The sequence below is a fragment of the Pituophis catenifer genome, unplaced genomic scaffold, assembly GCF_029215685.1.
Source record: "Pituophis catenifer annectens isolate HBS135680 unplaced genomic scaffold, rPitCat1.0.hap2 SCAF_7, whole genome shotgun sequence".
Lineage (NCBI taxonomy): Eukaryota > Metazoa > Chordata > Lepidosauria > Squamata > Colubridae > Pituophis > Pituophis catenifer.
In genome coordinates, this window is record NW_027256887.1 from 64982794 (window position 1) to 64999005 (window position 16212).

At 37.1% G+C, this 16212-nt stretch overlaps 1 protein-coding gene across 1 annotated transcript; it reads right to left on the minus strand.

The window, feature by feature from the left end:
• Positions 1 to 4640: 4640 nt before the first annotated feature.
• HMOX1 (heme oxygenase 1) lies at positions 4641 to 14145 on the minus strand. The gene is made up of 5 exons (XM_070947503.1): positions 13944 to 14145; positions 13390 to 13510; positions 9336 to 9827; positions 7748 to 7856; positions 4641 to 5305 (listed from the first exon to the last, which is right to left on the minus strand). Exons 1-5 carry the CDS (start codon positions 13961 to 13963, stop codon positions 5178 to 5180), a joined length of 870 nt encoding a protein of 289 aa, XP_070803604.1. The 5' UTR covers positions 13964 to 14145; the 3' UTR covers positions 4641 to 5177.
• Positions 14146 to 16212: the final 2067 nt, after the last annotated feature.

The window sequence follows — 16212 nt, forward strand, 5'->3', positions numbered from 1 at the left end:
GTATTAGTAAGATCAAATAATATTAAATTAGTAATGTTTAATATTAATAAAGTAATATTTATTTATTAAAACTTTAATGCCAAGTTTAGATTATATTTGTAATCTTTATTTCAGGCCTTCTGGCCATAAATAAAATTGATTAATTGAAAGTGCAAGAAAGGAAAAACAAATAAAAAAGTAAACAAAAAGATATAAAGTGGCTTCTGATCTTTACAGCAGTTATTAAGTACAATTATAAATTTACCTATTTGTCTAAAGTCACAACTGATGTCTCTATACTCTTTGTCTAGTAATCAAAACCATAAATCATAAGCTTTTTACTCAGAGTCTATTTTTCTGTTTTATGCAAAAAATAAGACAAAGACTTTCCAGCTCTCTTTCCATAACTTACTCTCCAGGATTTCCACTTCATCATTTGTTTCTAAATTTACAGATGCTTTTTTACAGGGCTTTCCATTTTGTTGACTTATTCTTTAATCTTCTTTAACTTTCGAAGTCTTTGATCCATTTTTTTTCAAAATTGTCAATTTATTATGTAGTGATTTAGTCAGCTTAGCATCGTTTTAGTTAACTTATTGTCCAATTTCTTAAAACATTTTCTGAAATAAATCTGGCATAAATCATCTCTCTGACGTTGCTGTATTGATCCTCTGCTATATTGCAGCTTTTCTGGTGATTGTCACTGTAATATTGTAATCCAAAAATGAAAGTGTCTCTATTGCAAGGGAAAGGTAAAAGGAAAGCTTTCCCTTCCCTCCTTTTGTCTTTCTGTGCCCTTAACATACTACTTTCTTCTCAAATGCCATTCCTTAGTTACAGACAGCATCACTCTGCCTCCTGTTATCTTTGTCTATTGTTCTGTAAATTCTACCAGTTAACTGCATAATAATAATAATAAAATAATAATAATAATAAAAAATCCATGAACGTTCAATTTGTTTGTCTAGTTTAATTCTAGAAAGAGTGTAGAGAAGAGCAACAAAGATGATTAGGGGACTAAAACATAAAGAACGGTTGCTGGAACTGGATATGTCTAGTCTTATGAAAAGAAGGACCAGGGGTGACCTGATAGCAGTGTTCTGATATCTCAGGGGTTGCCACAAAGAAGAGGGAGTCAAACTTCTCCAAAGCACCTGAGGATAGAACAAGAAGCAATGGGTGGAAACTAATCAAGGAGAGAAGCAACTTAGAACTAAGGAGAAATTTCCTGACAGAACAATTAATCAGTGGAACAACTTGCCTCCAGAGGTTGTAAATGCTCCAACGCTGGAAGTTTTTCTAGGGTTTCCTGCCTAAGCAAAGGGTTGGACTAGAAGACCTCCAAGGTGCCTTCCAACTCTGTTATTCTAATTCCAATTTATTCAACAACTTTAGTCAGAAAACAATATTAAAAAGCTTTCTCCATTTTAAACTTTCTTACATCCATTCCTTCTTAAGCTATTTGCCAAAAGTTTTTAAATCTTTAACCCCTCTCCGTCCCCTTTTAAGTCTAAAAAGAATGTTGAATCATCAAGTGGAATTCTCTTATTCTGCCACTCAGGAAATGTCTCTTTAACTATAAAAAACTATAAATCTCCACCCCGGACCACCCCAATGATGCCCTTGACTTGATGTCCCGGTGTCTGGAGGCCATGCAGATCTGGATGGGGAGAAACAGGCTCAAGCTCAGCCCGTCCAAAACAGAGTGGCTGTGCCTCCTGGTGTCCCGATACAGTCAGTTGGTGCCATCTCTGACTATTGGGGGTGAGTCGTTGGCCCCCACGGAGAGGGCTTGCAACTTAGGTGTAGTCCTGGATGCATGGCTGTCCTTAGAACATGTGACGGCCGTGGCCAGGGGGGCTTTTTATCACGTTCGCCTGATTCGCCAGTTGCGTCCCTTTCTGGATCGGGACTCCCTACGCACGGTCACTCATGCCCTCGTCACTTCCCCCATGGACGATTGTAATGCTCTCTACATGGGGCTCCCCTTGAAGGGCACCCGGAGGTTCCAACTGGTCCAGAATGTGGCCGCGCGGGTGATTATGGGAGCGTCATGGCGCTCCCATGTAACACCTCTCTTGCGCTAGCTGCACTGGCTTCCGGTGGTCCTCTGGGTGCGATTCAAGGTATTGGTTACGACCTTCAGAGCACTCCATGGCTTAGGACCTGGGTATTTACAAGACCACCTTCTGCTACCAATAGCCTCCCACCAGCCAATTTGCTCCCACAGAGAGAAGCTCCTCTGGGTGCCGTCGGCCAAGCAATGTCGGCTGACGACCCCCAGGGGGAGAGTCTTCTCTCTGGGGGCTCCTGCCCTCTGGAACGAATTCCCACCCGAGATGCGGAGGATTCCCGACTTAAGCACCTTCTGCCGGGCCTTCAAGATGCTTTTATTCCAACAAACTGGGCTGGCCTAATTTTTAAATTTTTTAATTGTTAACTCTTAATTTTTAAATGTCCAAAACGGGTAGTTTTATTTTAATTAGATATGGGCCAAACTATTTAATATTTCTTAAATTGTTTTTTAAATTTTATATCTGTGTTTTATTCTGGCTGTACACCACCCTCAGTCCTCCTGGGAGAAGGGCGGTATATAAATTAATTTAATAAATAAATAATATAAATTAATTACATCCAAAAGTGTTTAAGTGAGGCTTGTACAAACCTTGTGTCCAAAAGGTTGTGAGCTTGATTGAGATCCCTCAACATCTAGCTGCTCAACCCCTAATTTGTCTACAAAAATCTGTAATCTTCTCACAAGCAGCAAGTATGTGGAATGCAAATGGACAATCTTACAATCTCTTCTTTATGTTGGAAGACAGTGCCAGCCAGAATTCACCATCAGGCTATTTATCACTACAGTGCCATTTAGGACTGTCTAGTCTGTCAGATCTTCGTACAATAGAGTCAGTTTGAATTTTTAATATGATAAATATGATAAACCTTACAAATAAAATCTTTTGGAAGCTGCTCCATAATTTTAAAAAGTGAGAATGGGTCCTGGAGGACAAAAGTTTAGGAAATACTGTATTTAGACTGGAATTGTTTCCCCTCCCGCCTTTTACTTTTTGGGAGAATTTAAGGTTTGCATATGGTGTTAAGACATAATATGATTTGTTCAATAAGCATGGCAAGCAAGTTGAAGCCAAATAAATATGATAGCATAGCAGATGGGAATCTTGTCTCAGTCCACTTTAAAGACAAGCTTAAGGTAAGGACTTCATGTGCTAACTGGAAACACTCTGCATATATTAAATAAATACTACTCGTTGATGTTTTTTGTTTATGTATTGTGTATTTATGTTGTACTGAGTCATGCTATCTGAATTGAGTAGCCTTATAAATCTTGAAATAAATTAAACTGGCCTATCCTCTCTTTCACTCTCACATAAAAAGAAAAAAGATAGGCTGGGAAAGAAAGAAGGGTAGTGAGTAGAGGATAATGGCATGTGAACCTCTGCGGAATTCCATGGATGCCGTAAGTGACTATTTTATTTATTTTATTTTAATTTATTTTTATATGCCGCCCTTCTCCGAAGACTCAGGGCGGCTTACAATGCATTAAGCAATAGTCTTCATACTTTTGTACATTTTTTTATACAAAGTCAGCTTATTGCCCCCACAAACTGGGTCCTCATTTTACCCACCTTAGAAAGGATGGAAGGCTGAGTCGACCTTGAGCCTGGTGAGAATTGAACTTGCAGTAATTGCAGGCAGCTGGATGTTAAATGCTGCCTTAGTAGGAGGCATTAGCCTCCTACGCCACTCAGGCTCCTGAGGCTATTAAATTGTATATTCACCTGGAAACATTTTCAAGTAGAATTTACATAGGAAAACTCATTAAAAGATTGCAAGGCATTTTCTTCAGTCTTTTGCAGCATGAGATTTTTTAGTTTTCTGTATAATAATTAGGGAGCACTTTCATTGCTAAACAAGTATTCTTATTTCCTAGGAAACAGGGTTTGTGTAACCACATTAGATTGTTTGTATAGTTGTGTAGTTTGCTGTGTTCTGCAAAACCAGATATCATGGTTATATAAATTGATAACTGTTTTGTATGAGTTTGGCCAATATAAAGGTATTTTTTTATTTTTCATGGATGTGAGTATGAACTGGATGCTAATTTGTAATTAATCTAGCTCAAGATCAGTATGAGATTTTAGTAATGTCAATGTTCTAAGAAATAAAAATATTCCTGTGTTTAACTACATATGCTACTAATATATTTATTGCTACCTGAGCAAGTGCTCCTACCTCATATGTTTTAAGCTTTATTATATTTTTAGTAAATATATTCTAGACTTAAAACTAGCCTTAACAATATGCATTTTTCCTGAATCTGTCTAAAACATGATAAAGTAACCCTTCCTAGGTTAGCCAATAACATTAAGGCAATAAACCTATGAGTGGACTGCTGGATTCTAAAATATAAACAGCTGTTATGGAGATCACATGTTATGTCCTTCCCATAAATGCCTTTTCAATATTGACTTTTAAAAGATTTTATAATAACTGTAGTACTGAATGATTATCTTCCCAAATACAGGGATAAATTAACTTAATGGCAGAGTACTGATTAATCCATATCTATCAGTTATATAACTCAGTGTTGAAAGCAAACATTTTTCAAACAATCTAACATATAAAAGTACACAGTTGAGTTAATTTACAAGGAGCTTTAATGAAAGTACATATAACTTAAAAGTACAAAGTACAAATACAAGAATGATTTATTCTGTTCCTGAAAGGTCATTGCTAAGGCACATCTGTTTTAAAGTAGTAGAAGTGTGTCGCATAAAGGCACTCTATTCCATTTTAGGACAAAAAACAAACAAACAATAAATGCAACATATATTGTATAGAAAATCTTGTACACAAACACTGACAAAATATCACAGCTTGATTTATTCCTCACATATTCCAGATGGCAAGTTAACATTCTTTTCTCATCTTGGCTTCTTATTGGTTTAATGGCATGTCATAAAGTGGCATTTCAGGTTCTTTAGAGAAATGTATTTGACACAAACTTCTTTAAAAATGCTGCTGGTAACAACAATACCTAGAACTGGAGAAATAGTCAAGCTCAGTGCTTCCAATATGCGTGGTAATCTAAATCTGCAACCTTCATCTTTAAAAAGAAAAATGCATTAGTTCCAGAATAGGCAAGTAGTAGTAAAAGTGCTTAAGTTCTTTTCAGTTCATAGAGCATACAAGCCCACAACAACTGTTGTTGCTAAGAAGAAAAGAGCAAGAGTCCAACGCAAGAGTGTGGTGCTGGGCAGCTGGTCTGTATGCTTCATCTGTGCTTGGCCACTTTCCTTTGGCACTGTATTAAGAAAACAAAAATTGTTCAGAATGAAAATCAGCTGGAAAGGTTGTATTACTAAATCATTAAGGACAGCAATGTTTTAGTCACAGTTATAGCATCACTAAATACCTAGTAGCTCTGCAAAGTAGAGCATACTGTAGTAACACTGCGAAGTTTATGAGTATATTACAATTGTGTGGACTTAAATTGTGTGATAGACAACCATTTGGTGGTTGTAGCTTTCAAATGAATTAACTATGTTGGATGGGGAGGGTGATGAGGGAATGCACAACTTGTAAGCAAGAACAACCATGAAAGTTAAGCTGCCCTGAAAGAGGCGGTGGTGAGGCCTCTCCTCAAGAAGCTGTCCCTGGATCCGGCAATATTGGCTAACTATCGTCCTGTCTCCAACCTTCGCTTCATTGCGAAGGTTGTTGAGAGTGTGGTCGCGCAACAGTTTCCCCAATTCCTGGAGGAAACATCCTATCTAGATCCGTTCCAGTCGGGTTTCAGGTCTGGGCACAGCACGGAAAGGGCATTGGTCGCGTTGGTGGATGATCTCTGGAGGGCTCGGGACAGGGGTTGTTCCTCTGTTCTGGTCCTATTAGATCTCTCAGCGGCTTTTGATACCATCGACCATGGTATCATGCTGCACCGGCTGGAAGAGTTGGGGGTGGGAGGCACTGTGTTGCAGTGGTTCTCCTCCTTTCTCTCCGACCGGTCGCAGTTTGTGTTGGCAGGGGGGCAGAGGTCGACCTAGAGGCCTCTCATCTGTGGAGTGCCACAGGGATCGGTCCTCTCGCCCCTTCTGTTCAACATTTATGTGAAGCCGCTGGGTGAGATCATCCGTGGCTTTGGGGTGAGATACCATCAATATGCTGATGACACCCAGCTGTACATCTCCACCCCAGGCCACCCCAACGATGCCCTTGAAGTGATGTCCCAGTGCCTGGAGGCTGTGCGGAGCTGGATGGGGAAGAACAGGCTCAAGCTCAACCCTTCCAAGACTGAGTGGCTGTGGTTCCCGGCATCCCGATATAGTCAGTTGACTCCATCACTGACTATTGGGGGCGAGTCTTTGGCCCCCACTGAAAGGGCTCGCAATCTGGGAGTCCTCCTGGATAGGCAGCTGTCTTTGGAGGATCATCTGACGGCTGTTACCAGGGGGACCTTTTATCAGGTTCGCCTGATTCGCCAGTTGCGGCCCTTTCTCGATCGGGATTCCTTGTGCACAGTCACTCACGCCCTCGTCACCTCTCGCCTTGACTACTGCAATGCTCTCTACATGGGGCTCCCCTTGAAGAGCACCCGGAGGCTCCAGCTGGTCCAGAATGCAGCAGCGCGGATAGTGATGGGAGCAACATGGCGCTCCCATGTAACACCGCTCCTGCGTGAGCTGCACTGGCTCCTGGTGGTCTTCCGGGTGCGCTTCAAGGTGTTGGTTATCACCTTTAAAGCGCTCCATGGCATAGGGCCTAGCTATCTGCGAGACCGCCTGCTGCTACCGACGACCTCCCATCGACCCGTGCGCTCCCACAGAGAGGGCCTCCTCAGGGTGCCATCAGCCAAACAATGTAGGCTGGTGACCCCCAGGGGGAGGGCCTTCTCACCCTCTGGAATCAGTTGCCCCCGGAGATAAGGAGAATCCATGACCTCAATGCCTTCCGTCGTTCCCTTAAAACCCATCTTTTTCAGCAAGCCAGGTTGGCTTAAGAAGAAATTTAAAAAAAATTTTCAATCAGTCTGTGATTTCTTAACTTTCGGGCCAAAATTTATATATATTTTTAAATGTTTTTTAATATTTGTATTCTATGTTTTTTATCTTGGCTGTACACCGCCCTGAGTCCTCAGGGAGAAGGGCGGTATATAAATTGGAAATTAAATTAAATTAAATTAAAATTAAAGTATAGTCTAATAGTTATGCAATCAAATACATGAACATAAATCTTTAAACAGCAGTGTCCATAACAAGTCATGGTGATATCAACATGGGAAATATGTGTATCGTGATATCACAAAAATGATGAAATTATTCAATATATGTGACAAGATGCCCCTGTCATACTCCTTTCTGTGGATTATTCTATGAAATATTTTGTATATTGTATGAAATATTTTGGATGTTCATTCTTTGGTAGAACTTCACTTGTAACTTATAGTATAGCTGTAAATTAGTTTTCCATCTGTTTTTCATATCACTAATTGAAAATGTGCCATGTTTAACATATGGCCTATACAAAACCTAGATATTTTAAATGCACAGGGGAAGGTAGGTGGCAAGAGGAGGTGTGAAAATCATTCTAAGCTGGCATATTTTATAATACATACTGATTTTTCAATTATCCAGGATAAAAATCAATAAGAAAATAAATTACGATAGTGAATATTAATGAATCATTATTTTTCATTTCATTATTTTTTCATTGCAAAAACAATCTAAAAGCTAAAATAATTTCTTACACTGTGTTCTGTTGCTTCCTGTTGTGTGAAAATCTAATTTGGATTTCCCAAGATGATTGTTCTGTGGAGGCTTTCCTTGATTCACCAACTTTTGCAGCTCCTGAAACACCTGAGAAAAATGAATCATAGAGTTTAATTGCAGAGAAGTGTTTTTCCCCTTCATTCCTGAATTTAGATTTTGTAAGATCCATTTTAAGGAATTTAGAAAGTCTCATCTTCCAGTCTTCCTACTTCAGTATAACTTTTGATATGGAAAGCAACACAGAAAATGGATGTTTAATATGTTCAACGATGGCCATCTACTTTGCAATAATGAATATCAATAATGAATATAATTTAAATATGAAACGCTATAAAACTAGTGCATAGATAAATGTGAAAATTTGGTTCTTCCTGTAGATACTTTGCTATCTATCTGTAGATAAAGAAAATGTATTTGCAATACCAGTAACATGGGAGGAGAAAAAGAAAGATGTCTCCAATTCATATTCCCTAATCAAATACATAATACTTCATTTGTATCAATGGAATTTAACTTTCCTCAGTATGGAAAGTATTGGCCATGAGATCATCTCTCAATTACATATACATTTAATTTTAAATTCTATACTGCTAAGTGCCTCTATTTTTGGAAATAATGCATAACTATAATGAATAATCTAATCCCCTTTTTAAAATGTTCATGTTAATGGCCATGACCACATTTTATAAAAATGAAATTCAACAGTTAACAATATATAATATGGGGATGCATTTTTTAAAATATGTCTTGAATCATCCAAATTTCACCTTCATTGGCTGACTTAAGGTTCTGGTATTATGAAACAGTTTTATAATATTAGTGCATTATGGTTTTCTCTATTCAATTTTTTTTTTTTTTTTGAGATAAAGAGGCTCTTACACTAGCTTTTTCTCAGTAGAGCTGATATAACTTCTTTGTCCTTTCCCACAATGTTCTTTGAGATACAATAGTTTAATAGTATCTTAATAATATTCAATTGATATAAAATGGTATAAAAATATAGTGAAAGAACCCAGGCTGAAGTTAAATACTGAGATAAGGTAATTGTCTATAAACATGTCAGGAAGCAAGGATTTTTGATAGATTTGAATACTTCTATGTATATTTTCAAAAGATTCTCCCCCCACCCTTTTCATGAAATCTGCTCCTTTGTAAAAATTAACCAAATCAATTTGTAGGGTCCTGCTTGAATCATTTTAAGAATATGGTAATATGTTAATTAGTTATTGTTTAGACTGGTTGATTCTAATAGAGCAGGTTGTTTTATTTGAGAGGGTCATCTTAGGCTTTTAAAATGCAGCACAATTATTTCTACTATACCGAAACTCCAGCATCATAATCATCTTTATCTTTTTCTTATGTTTTTGTTCAGTATTAAGCCAGAGGAAAAGTTCTATGAAAATTATAGCTTTGTTCACCTCATTGTTATTGTTTTTTGATAAAGAAAGAGATATTTCAGTATACCAGATAAAACAGCAATCAATGTTTATGTAGGAGAATTGTACTTCTTAAAATTACTTATTTCTTCGGTTCGAAAAAATTAAATATACGTGACTAATTACTCACTTCAATATTCAAAAGAAAAGATTTTCTGGCCTCTTCAACAATTTTCTTGATAGTAGAAGAATCCATGGGGATGCTGTTCATCCGAGCTCTATAAAGCTGTTTGAATTTGCTGATGTTGGTGATTCCGGAGAAATTGAAGAAAGACAGCCCTTTTCCAGTATTGGGCAAACTGAGAGATTTCTGGGCAATCTTCTTCAGAATTTGGCCACCAGACAGATCTCCCAGGTATCGAGTATAAGCATGGGCCACTAAAAGTTCAGGTTCATGCTGGCCCACATGATGTATCCTATCCACATATGTTTGAGTTGCCTCCTGACACTGGATGTCTTTCTTCCATGTGGGACCATAGAAATATTCCAGATCATCTTCCAGTGCAGCTGTGCGATTCAATTCATTGGGGAAATAAACAGGCGCATATACTGGGTTGTCCTTGTTCCTTTCAGATTCTTCCTCCAGGGCCACATAGATGCAATACAGAGAACCCAAATAAAGCTAAAACAAGGATAGGGAGGAAAAGAAAAACAGTTACAAAATCTCTCTTCAGTCATAAATGTTTCTTATTTAGTTGATTTGATATTTAGATTCACCTTCCTATTAAAAAGCCATAGTGTTCATGATTTTTGAATTCCAATTTTAGGTAGAAAAGGCTCCTAAGAACCAATTCAGTTTTGGTAGCATTTGATGTTGGGCAATTTTATTTGAACATCTACATATTGTGTTCAGCCCTTTCATGCCATTTGGAATGATTACGATGTGATATTTTATATTGGCGTTCATTTATCTAACTGTATGTAGGTTTCAAAATCTTCCTTAAATAGGTTGAATGCAGTAGTATTGCCTCACCGATGTGAGAAAAAGATGTGGGACACCATATGTATTAAATTTGATTGGTCTTCATTTGTTGACCATTTGAATCCCAATTATAGACATTCTACAGGAAATATAATTGATTTCCTAAAACTGCATGTATACTAACAGATTTCCACACTGGAAAAGACTCAACCTACACTGGCAATGTTCCTGATAAAATCAGTGGGTTGTAAGTAGTGAAAAAAGTTTCTAGTGATTTCCCTTATCTATTGTGACTTTCCATGTAAGTGTTCTACTGCTACAAATGCTCCTCCACCCCCATGTGGAGAATTTTGAGATGCTACAGTGGATAACACTAATTTGTGGGGGTGGGGGTGGGGTGGGGGGGGTGGAGGAGACAAACTAGGCCCTCATTTTATTCCAGCATTATTTTCCTACAGTGCAACATCACTGCTAGATACAACCAAACTTTTAAAATGTACAGAAACATTTTTAAGAAAGACTTCAGGTGTTATTTTTCCACTATCATTTTTTAAAATGTTTTTTGATAAAATACTTTGTGTAATATTGGTTCTCCAGCAGCGCGCCGAGAAGGGACGTTCAGGTAAGACAACGTCCGATCTAAATAATTTGATCAGAAAAACAAAACTAGATATCTTTTAAATATTAACCAAATTCCACGAAACGTTTGTTTAGATTTGATAAAAGAACTAGTTTCACAACAACTTGAGGAAAATACTATGGAGGTTATAAGAGAAATGAGGAATACTAGAAAATGGCTTAAATATGCAAATAAGGGAAGGATGTTGGCTGCAAAATTGTCATGCAGATCATGCAGTATTATGCAGATTAATGGATGAAACCTTTAATCAGGTGTCTGAAATACGATGTATTTGGCTTGAGGTTAGTGTCTAAATTGCTAGTCTGTAATTTCGCCTGTTGCACGTCTTATTTATTTTTTTTACTGTGCCTTGTTTTTATATTGTGAGTTGTCTACTTCTCAAAAGCAGCATGAAATGCTGATCATCCTAAACAGTAAAACAGCCCTAGCCAGTTGGGATGACTCCTCAGAGGATTCAGCTTCTATAATTCCCAACCTGCATAATTGCTATAGCTGGATGAAGATGAAAAAGTAATTGTCTGATACAACTTCAAGATTCTCCTTTGAGAAATGTTGTAGTAGGTACTAGGTGAGAATTAGGGAAAGGAAGAACTGAGATACATGGTTGACGTTGCTGCTTAATCAGTAGTTTTAGAAAGTGTAGTAAATCTTTGTCAGCTTCAGGAGATTATTCTTAGAGAATTTAATGTATTGCTATTTTTTCTGGAACCTCTAAAACCAAGCAATTTTAAAAAATACAATAATTGTTCCTTTCCCAGATATTTTTTTTTTATTATTACTATTAATACTTCTGGGTGGAAATGGCAAATTGTAGTGAATCACTGAAACTTCCCTAACCCGTTAGCTGGTAATCAGCAACTTTGGGGAAAAATTCATTTGAAGAAAATGGAATGTACTGTCCTTATTCTATTTGCTTTCTCATTATTTGTTCTTACACCTAAAAATAACAACAGAGCTAATCATAAAATACCTACTTGCATTGTATATAATTTAGACCTAATGTTACACAACCATACACACATATCAAAACTTATTTACATTTTCTAGATAATAATGGAGTTTTGAATAATTCAGTTAATTATGTGTCTTGTTTATATTTGCCCCTCAGTTTACTAGAGTTCAGCCAATCAACAAAGAAAAAGAATCTGAAGAAGTTCTAACACTTATTTTCTTGAAGTATTTTGGTCAATTGAGGTTAATCTCTAAGAATTTTGTTTGTACTGCCATCACTTCCATTTTACTTTAGTAAAAACGTTCTACCTTATTTTTCCCTCTGTTGGTTATATTAATTGTGTCTCTGCTTCCTCCAGCATCCATTATCCATTCAGCACTTATATCTAATGACTATTTCTAGTGAAAATAGTCTAGCAGTTGTACTGGAAAATGAATACTCAGGTATTTATGCATTTCTTTGGTCACCTATACTGACATGTTGCAAAAATGCATAATATATTCCTATCCAAAAATAAATCAGGGAATTGTGTCTTCCCATCTTCTATACTGTAATTCCAACATAAAACTCTATACTATGATTTACACTATGAGTTTCCTTTCTTTTTTCTTTTAGGAGTTCCTCAATTCACTTTAAATATATTATGCAAATATAACAAACATAATGTGTGATTTCTTGTTGAATATACATTCATAGGTGTACATGGCGTAATGTTGGTATGGTGTAATGTTTTTGTTTCAGAACAACAATATTTAACAGCACAGTAGACTTGTCTGTCAGGTTTATCATGGGGTAATTTGCTTGTTTTCTTTTTGTTAATGTGCAATGCATGTATTAATTATTCTATTTACAGAATTCAATATTTTCAATCTTTTATAAAGTTGTGCATTCTGACAAAGTTCCTCTTCTCAAGCAAAATCTATTCTATATACACCCCAAGAATATATTGAGCTGAGTATTTGGATTATGCTTTAACTTTAACAAGCATTATACTACCAAGTGTACTAAGGAATAAGTTCTAGTGAAAATTATTTCTGAATAAACATATTGGTTTATAGCACCTTTGTTTATACTTAGGGAAAAATAAAGCATTTGCTGAAATCAGCTACAGTGGAGTCAAGCACAAAATTGCTTACACCAATCGTAATTAAGGAGCAGAGGGTCAAAGTCAGAAGATGGATGAAGTTAGACTTCTGTCTCTATTTCATTTTTTATATTTTATTAAAATACTAAGGTCCTTAAATTCAAACCAGATCAAATGTAGTAATTGGCAGAAGTGGCTGTACCATTGAAGTTAATAAATAGTAGAAATTTAAAAATACATAATTACCCTGGGAATTTATTTTCAGTTCCAGAACTGAATTTGGGAGGGGGGGGGAGGAGGGGGTTTCCTCACACAAATCTACCCACTCTTTTTTTTCTATCTGGTACTTTGTCTTCCGTGGGAAGGCTGGAGCCTTGAAGGATCTGCGGTTCTAATGTAATCTGAGTTGTCCAGTTTCCTGTGCCCAGGATAATAAGCTGGTTCAATTTTCTTATACATCAACTTACATTATATTGTACCTACACATCTTTATTTCCTTAACATTAAGTTACATTATACTGCATCTACCGCTTAATTTGCAATTTATCCATAAACCATTGCTCCTCCAAAACCACCAAGCATGTACCTTAAATTCATGAAGTGACACCTGTCCCTTTTGGAAAATCTTCATGAATTCTGTGTTTTCTGCCTCTTCATGAACATCTTTTGTTTTTTCCTTCAGGGCTTCTGAAAGGTCCTGAAACTTTCTATTGAAGATACGAAAGAAATGGCTTGGGGTAGAATTGGTATTAAAGAATTTCTCATTAGTCCTTTAACAAAGAAGTTAAATTGGCAATCTTAGGAAACCAGAGAAAAAGATGAGCATCCTTTCTAGACAATAGCGAAAGGACCTCTCTATTCTTCAAGGACAAGATATGTTCAAACAAAAAGTTACATTTCTTTGGTCAAAAAAAAAAAAAGTTTGAGAAAAATTACAGATATCAGACTAAAAGATCACATATCAGGCTGACATTTAGAATGGAATCAGATTGGTGGATTACAATCTATTCATACAAAGTTTTCTTTTCTGGGATCACAGAGATCTGTTAGAGAAATACCAAGAATTCTAATGTAGAAGATCTGTGAATGAGAAAAGAACATGCTGAATATATATATGATTGTCTTAAAACCAACACTCACCCTTCAGTGTGCTGAGCCATTGTTCCCTTTTTCTGTTTGCTATCCTTTCTTTTGTCTTTCTGTTGTCCGTTTGCTTTCTTCTTTCCAGAGGCTGCGAGGTTTCTGAATGAAGCAGTCCTCCTTCATCATTCTCTTTATACGTTTACTGTGGGATCACGTGCTCAGCCAGAAAACATCTGACCTCAGAAAACATACAGTTCCCTTGCAACATGTACACTTTTTTCGCCACACCCCGTCACTAGAGAAGTTCAGTCCTTTTTTTTTTCTTCCCTGAGTAGGGAGGGAGGAAGAGAAGTCATCTGATGCGGCTTTATTGACAACTAAGCACAACAGGATGTCAAGAGACTTCTCTGTAAAGAATGCTGGGCATTAACTATTTCATTCCACAGAGCCAACCAACTTCTCTTTTCAAATATTAGTGGCTCTTGATAGCATTTGTTTTTTATACATATTGGATATACAGTACAAGCAATTCAAAAGAGTCAGACAATGTATTGTACATCATATTTTTGTTCCTTGATCTAGGGGATAATCTTATTGGAAGCTTTGATATACATATGGCAGTGGAAAATTTATGTTGCTGAGGTTTCGGTCAGCCTACTGGTACAAAGTTCTGGCAGTGTAGATCTGTTGGTAGGATTTGATTAGATATTCATGGGGAATCCAGGGATGCTTGGTGGCTGAATGTGAATCCTCTAGAACCAAATCCATCTTGTTCCCCCTGTATATGGTCTCCAACTGGGTAAGCTTATTGCAGGATAAATTTCTCCCCTTTGTAGTTGACAAGTGGAGAAAATAATGCTTCTTCCTTGATTATACTGCATTTGTAACTCTTCTTTTGCATTATGTTGGGAGTACACTCATCTATGTGGCAGTTTCATTGGAATACTCTGGGCGGGTAAATTAATTGCCAGACTGAAATCAATAGTTCTATTAATGATGTACTAAAATAAACTTGTTTATCTGTGGCAGAAGTAGCCAATCTGCACCCCTCAAATCCTTTGCGAGTGACCAATTCTGCCTTCTGGCAAAAATGAACTTTTTCTCTTTTGACAACCCTCTGGATCGGGGCCGGGGGGGGGGGGGGGCAGAAAATCTCATAAAGAAAAAGGTCTAGAAACATTGAATAATGGATGACTGTCAGGTTTTGACTTTGTCTCCCATCCTGGAAGGTGGCATCTGATAATTACCCATGAAGAGAGAAAAAAGTTTTTGTGATTGATTTACTGCAGCAGTTTCAGTGGAAATGCTGAGTCTGGGTGCTGAAGGGTAGACAACAATCATTGTAGAAGGAATCCATTTTCATTTGTTTTAGCTTGGGAGGTAGACACATGGAATCCAGGAAAGAGGACCTACATGCGCTGACATTTCATCTGACTCAGCTCAACTTCTCAAAAATGTCACTTTTCTTCAACTAGCCAGATTATTCCAAAGCATGGTGACAAATGGCTGTCACTTTTTTCCCTATCTGGCTATATCATCATTGAATTTATTCTTACATGTAACAAAATAATTATATAACAATACAGAGACAGCTCACATTATCTACCAGACTGGTGAGTCTTCTTCTTGTGAGATGATATAATGAGACGTTACAAAGGATGATTAACTGTTAATTGTTAATTAACTGTTAATTGTCCCTTGTGATGTGTGCTGTTTGGGCCTTGTAGCAGGGATTCTGAAGAAAGTCCAGTCTAAGAAAGGTAAAGAACCAGAAATATCTAAATGATAATTCTTCCCACAGGCCATTAGAATCATCCAGTGGGCAGTTTTAAGCACCAGTGTTGCTTCATAGAAAGCATCCTGCTACTGAAGTAACCTGTTGCTAGCGCCTATTTAATCATTTTCTCAAATTCTTTGATATCATAATGGCTGCACTAATTCAGTGAGTAGGTCAGAAAAGCAGCATTATAAGAAACTCTTGTGTAAGCCTGTGCTGTCATAAGACTCCACATATAAACCAATAAAGACCAATTTATTACGGTAAGATGATCTTTGAGCAGGGATAGAATTTTTTGGATCATGGGACTTAACCAATCCACAAAATGGCTACTGTAGGCCAAGACACAACTTTCAGCCATTTTTGGACTTTATTTGTTTAATTAAATAAAGGGAAGAAAAAGAAAAAAAAAATAAGGGAAGGAAAAGGACCGTTCTTTTCCAACCCATCTAGTTCTACATAGTTCTATTATATACGTCTTTTTTTTTTCTTTCAGTTGGATGGAATATTTCCACTTAGATACCGGATGCAGCCACCTCCCATGTTGGT

Bases quoted from the DNA above. Each gene is read 5' to 3' on its own strand.
- HMOX1 (XM_070947503.1), bottom strand. From the start codon at position 13,963: ATGGCTCAGCACACTGAAGG. The intron at 13,511-13,943 runs GTGAGTGTTGGT...TATCTTCAATAG, and splicing joins ATGGCTCAGCACACTGAAGG to AAAGTTTCAGGACCTTTCAG. The intron at 9,828-13,389 runs GTACATGCTTGG...TCCTTGTTTTAG, and splicing joins TGTCACTTCATGAATTTAAG to CTTTATTTGGGTTCTCTGTA.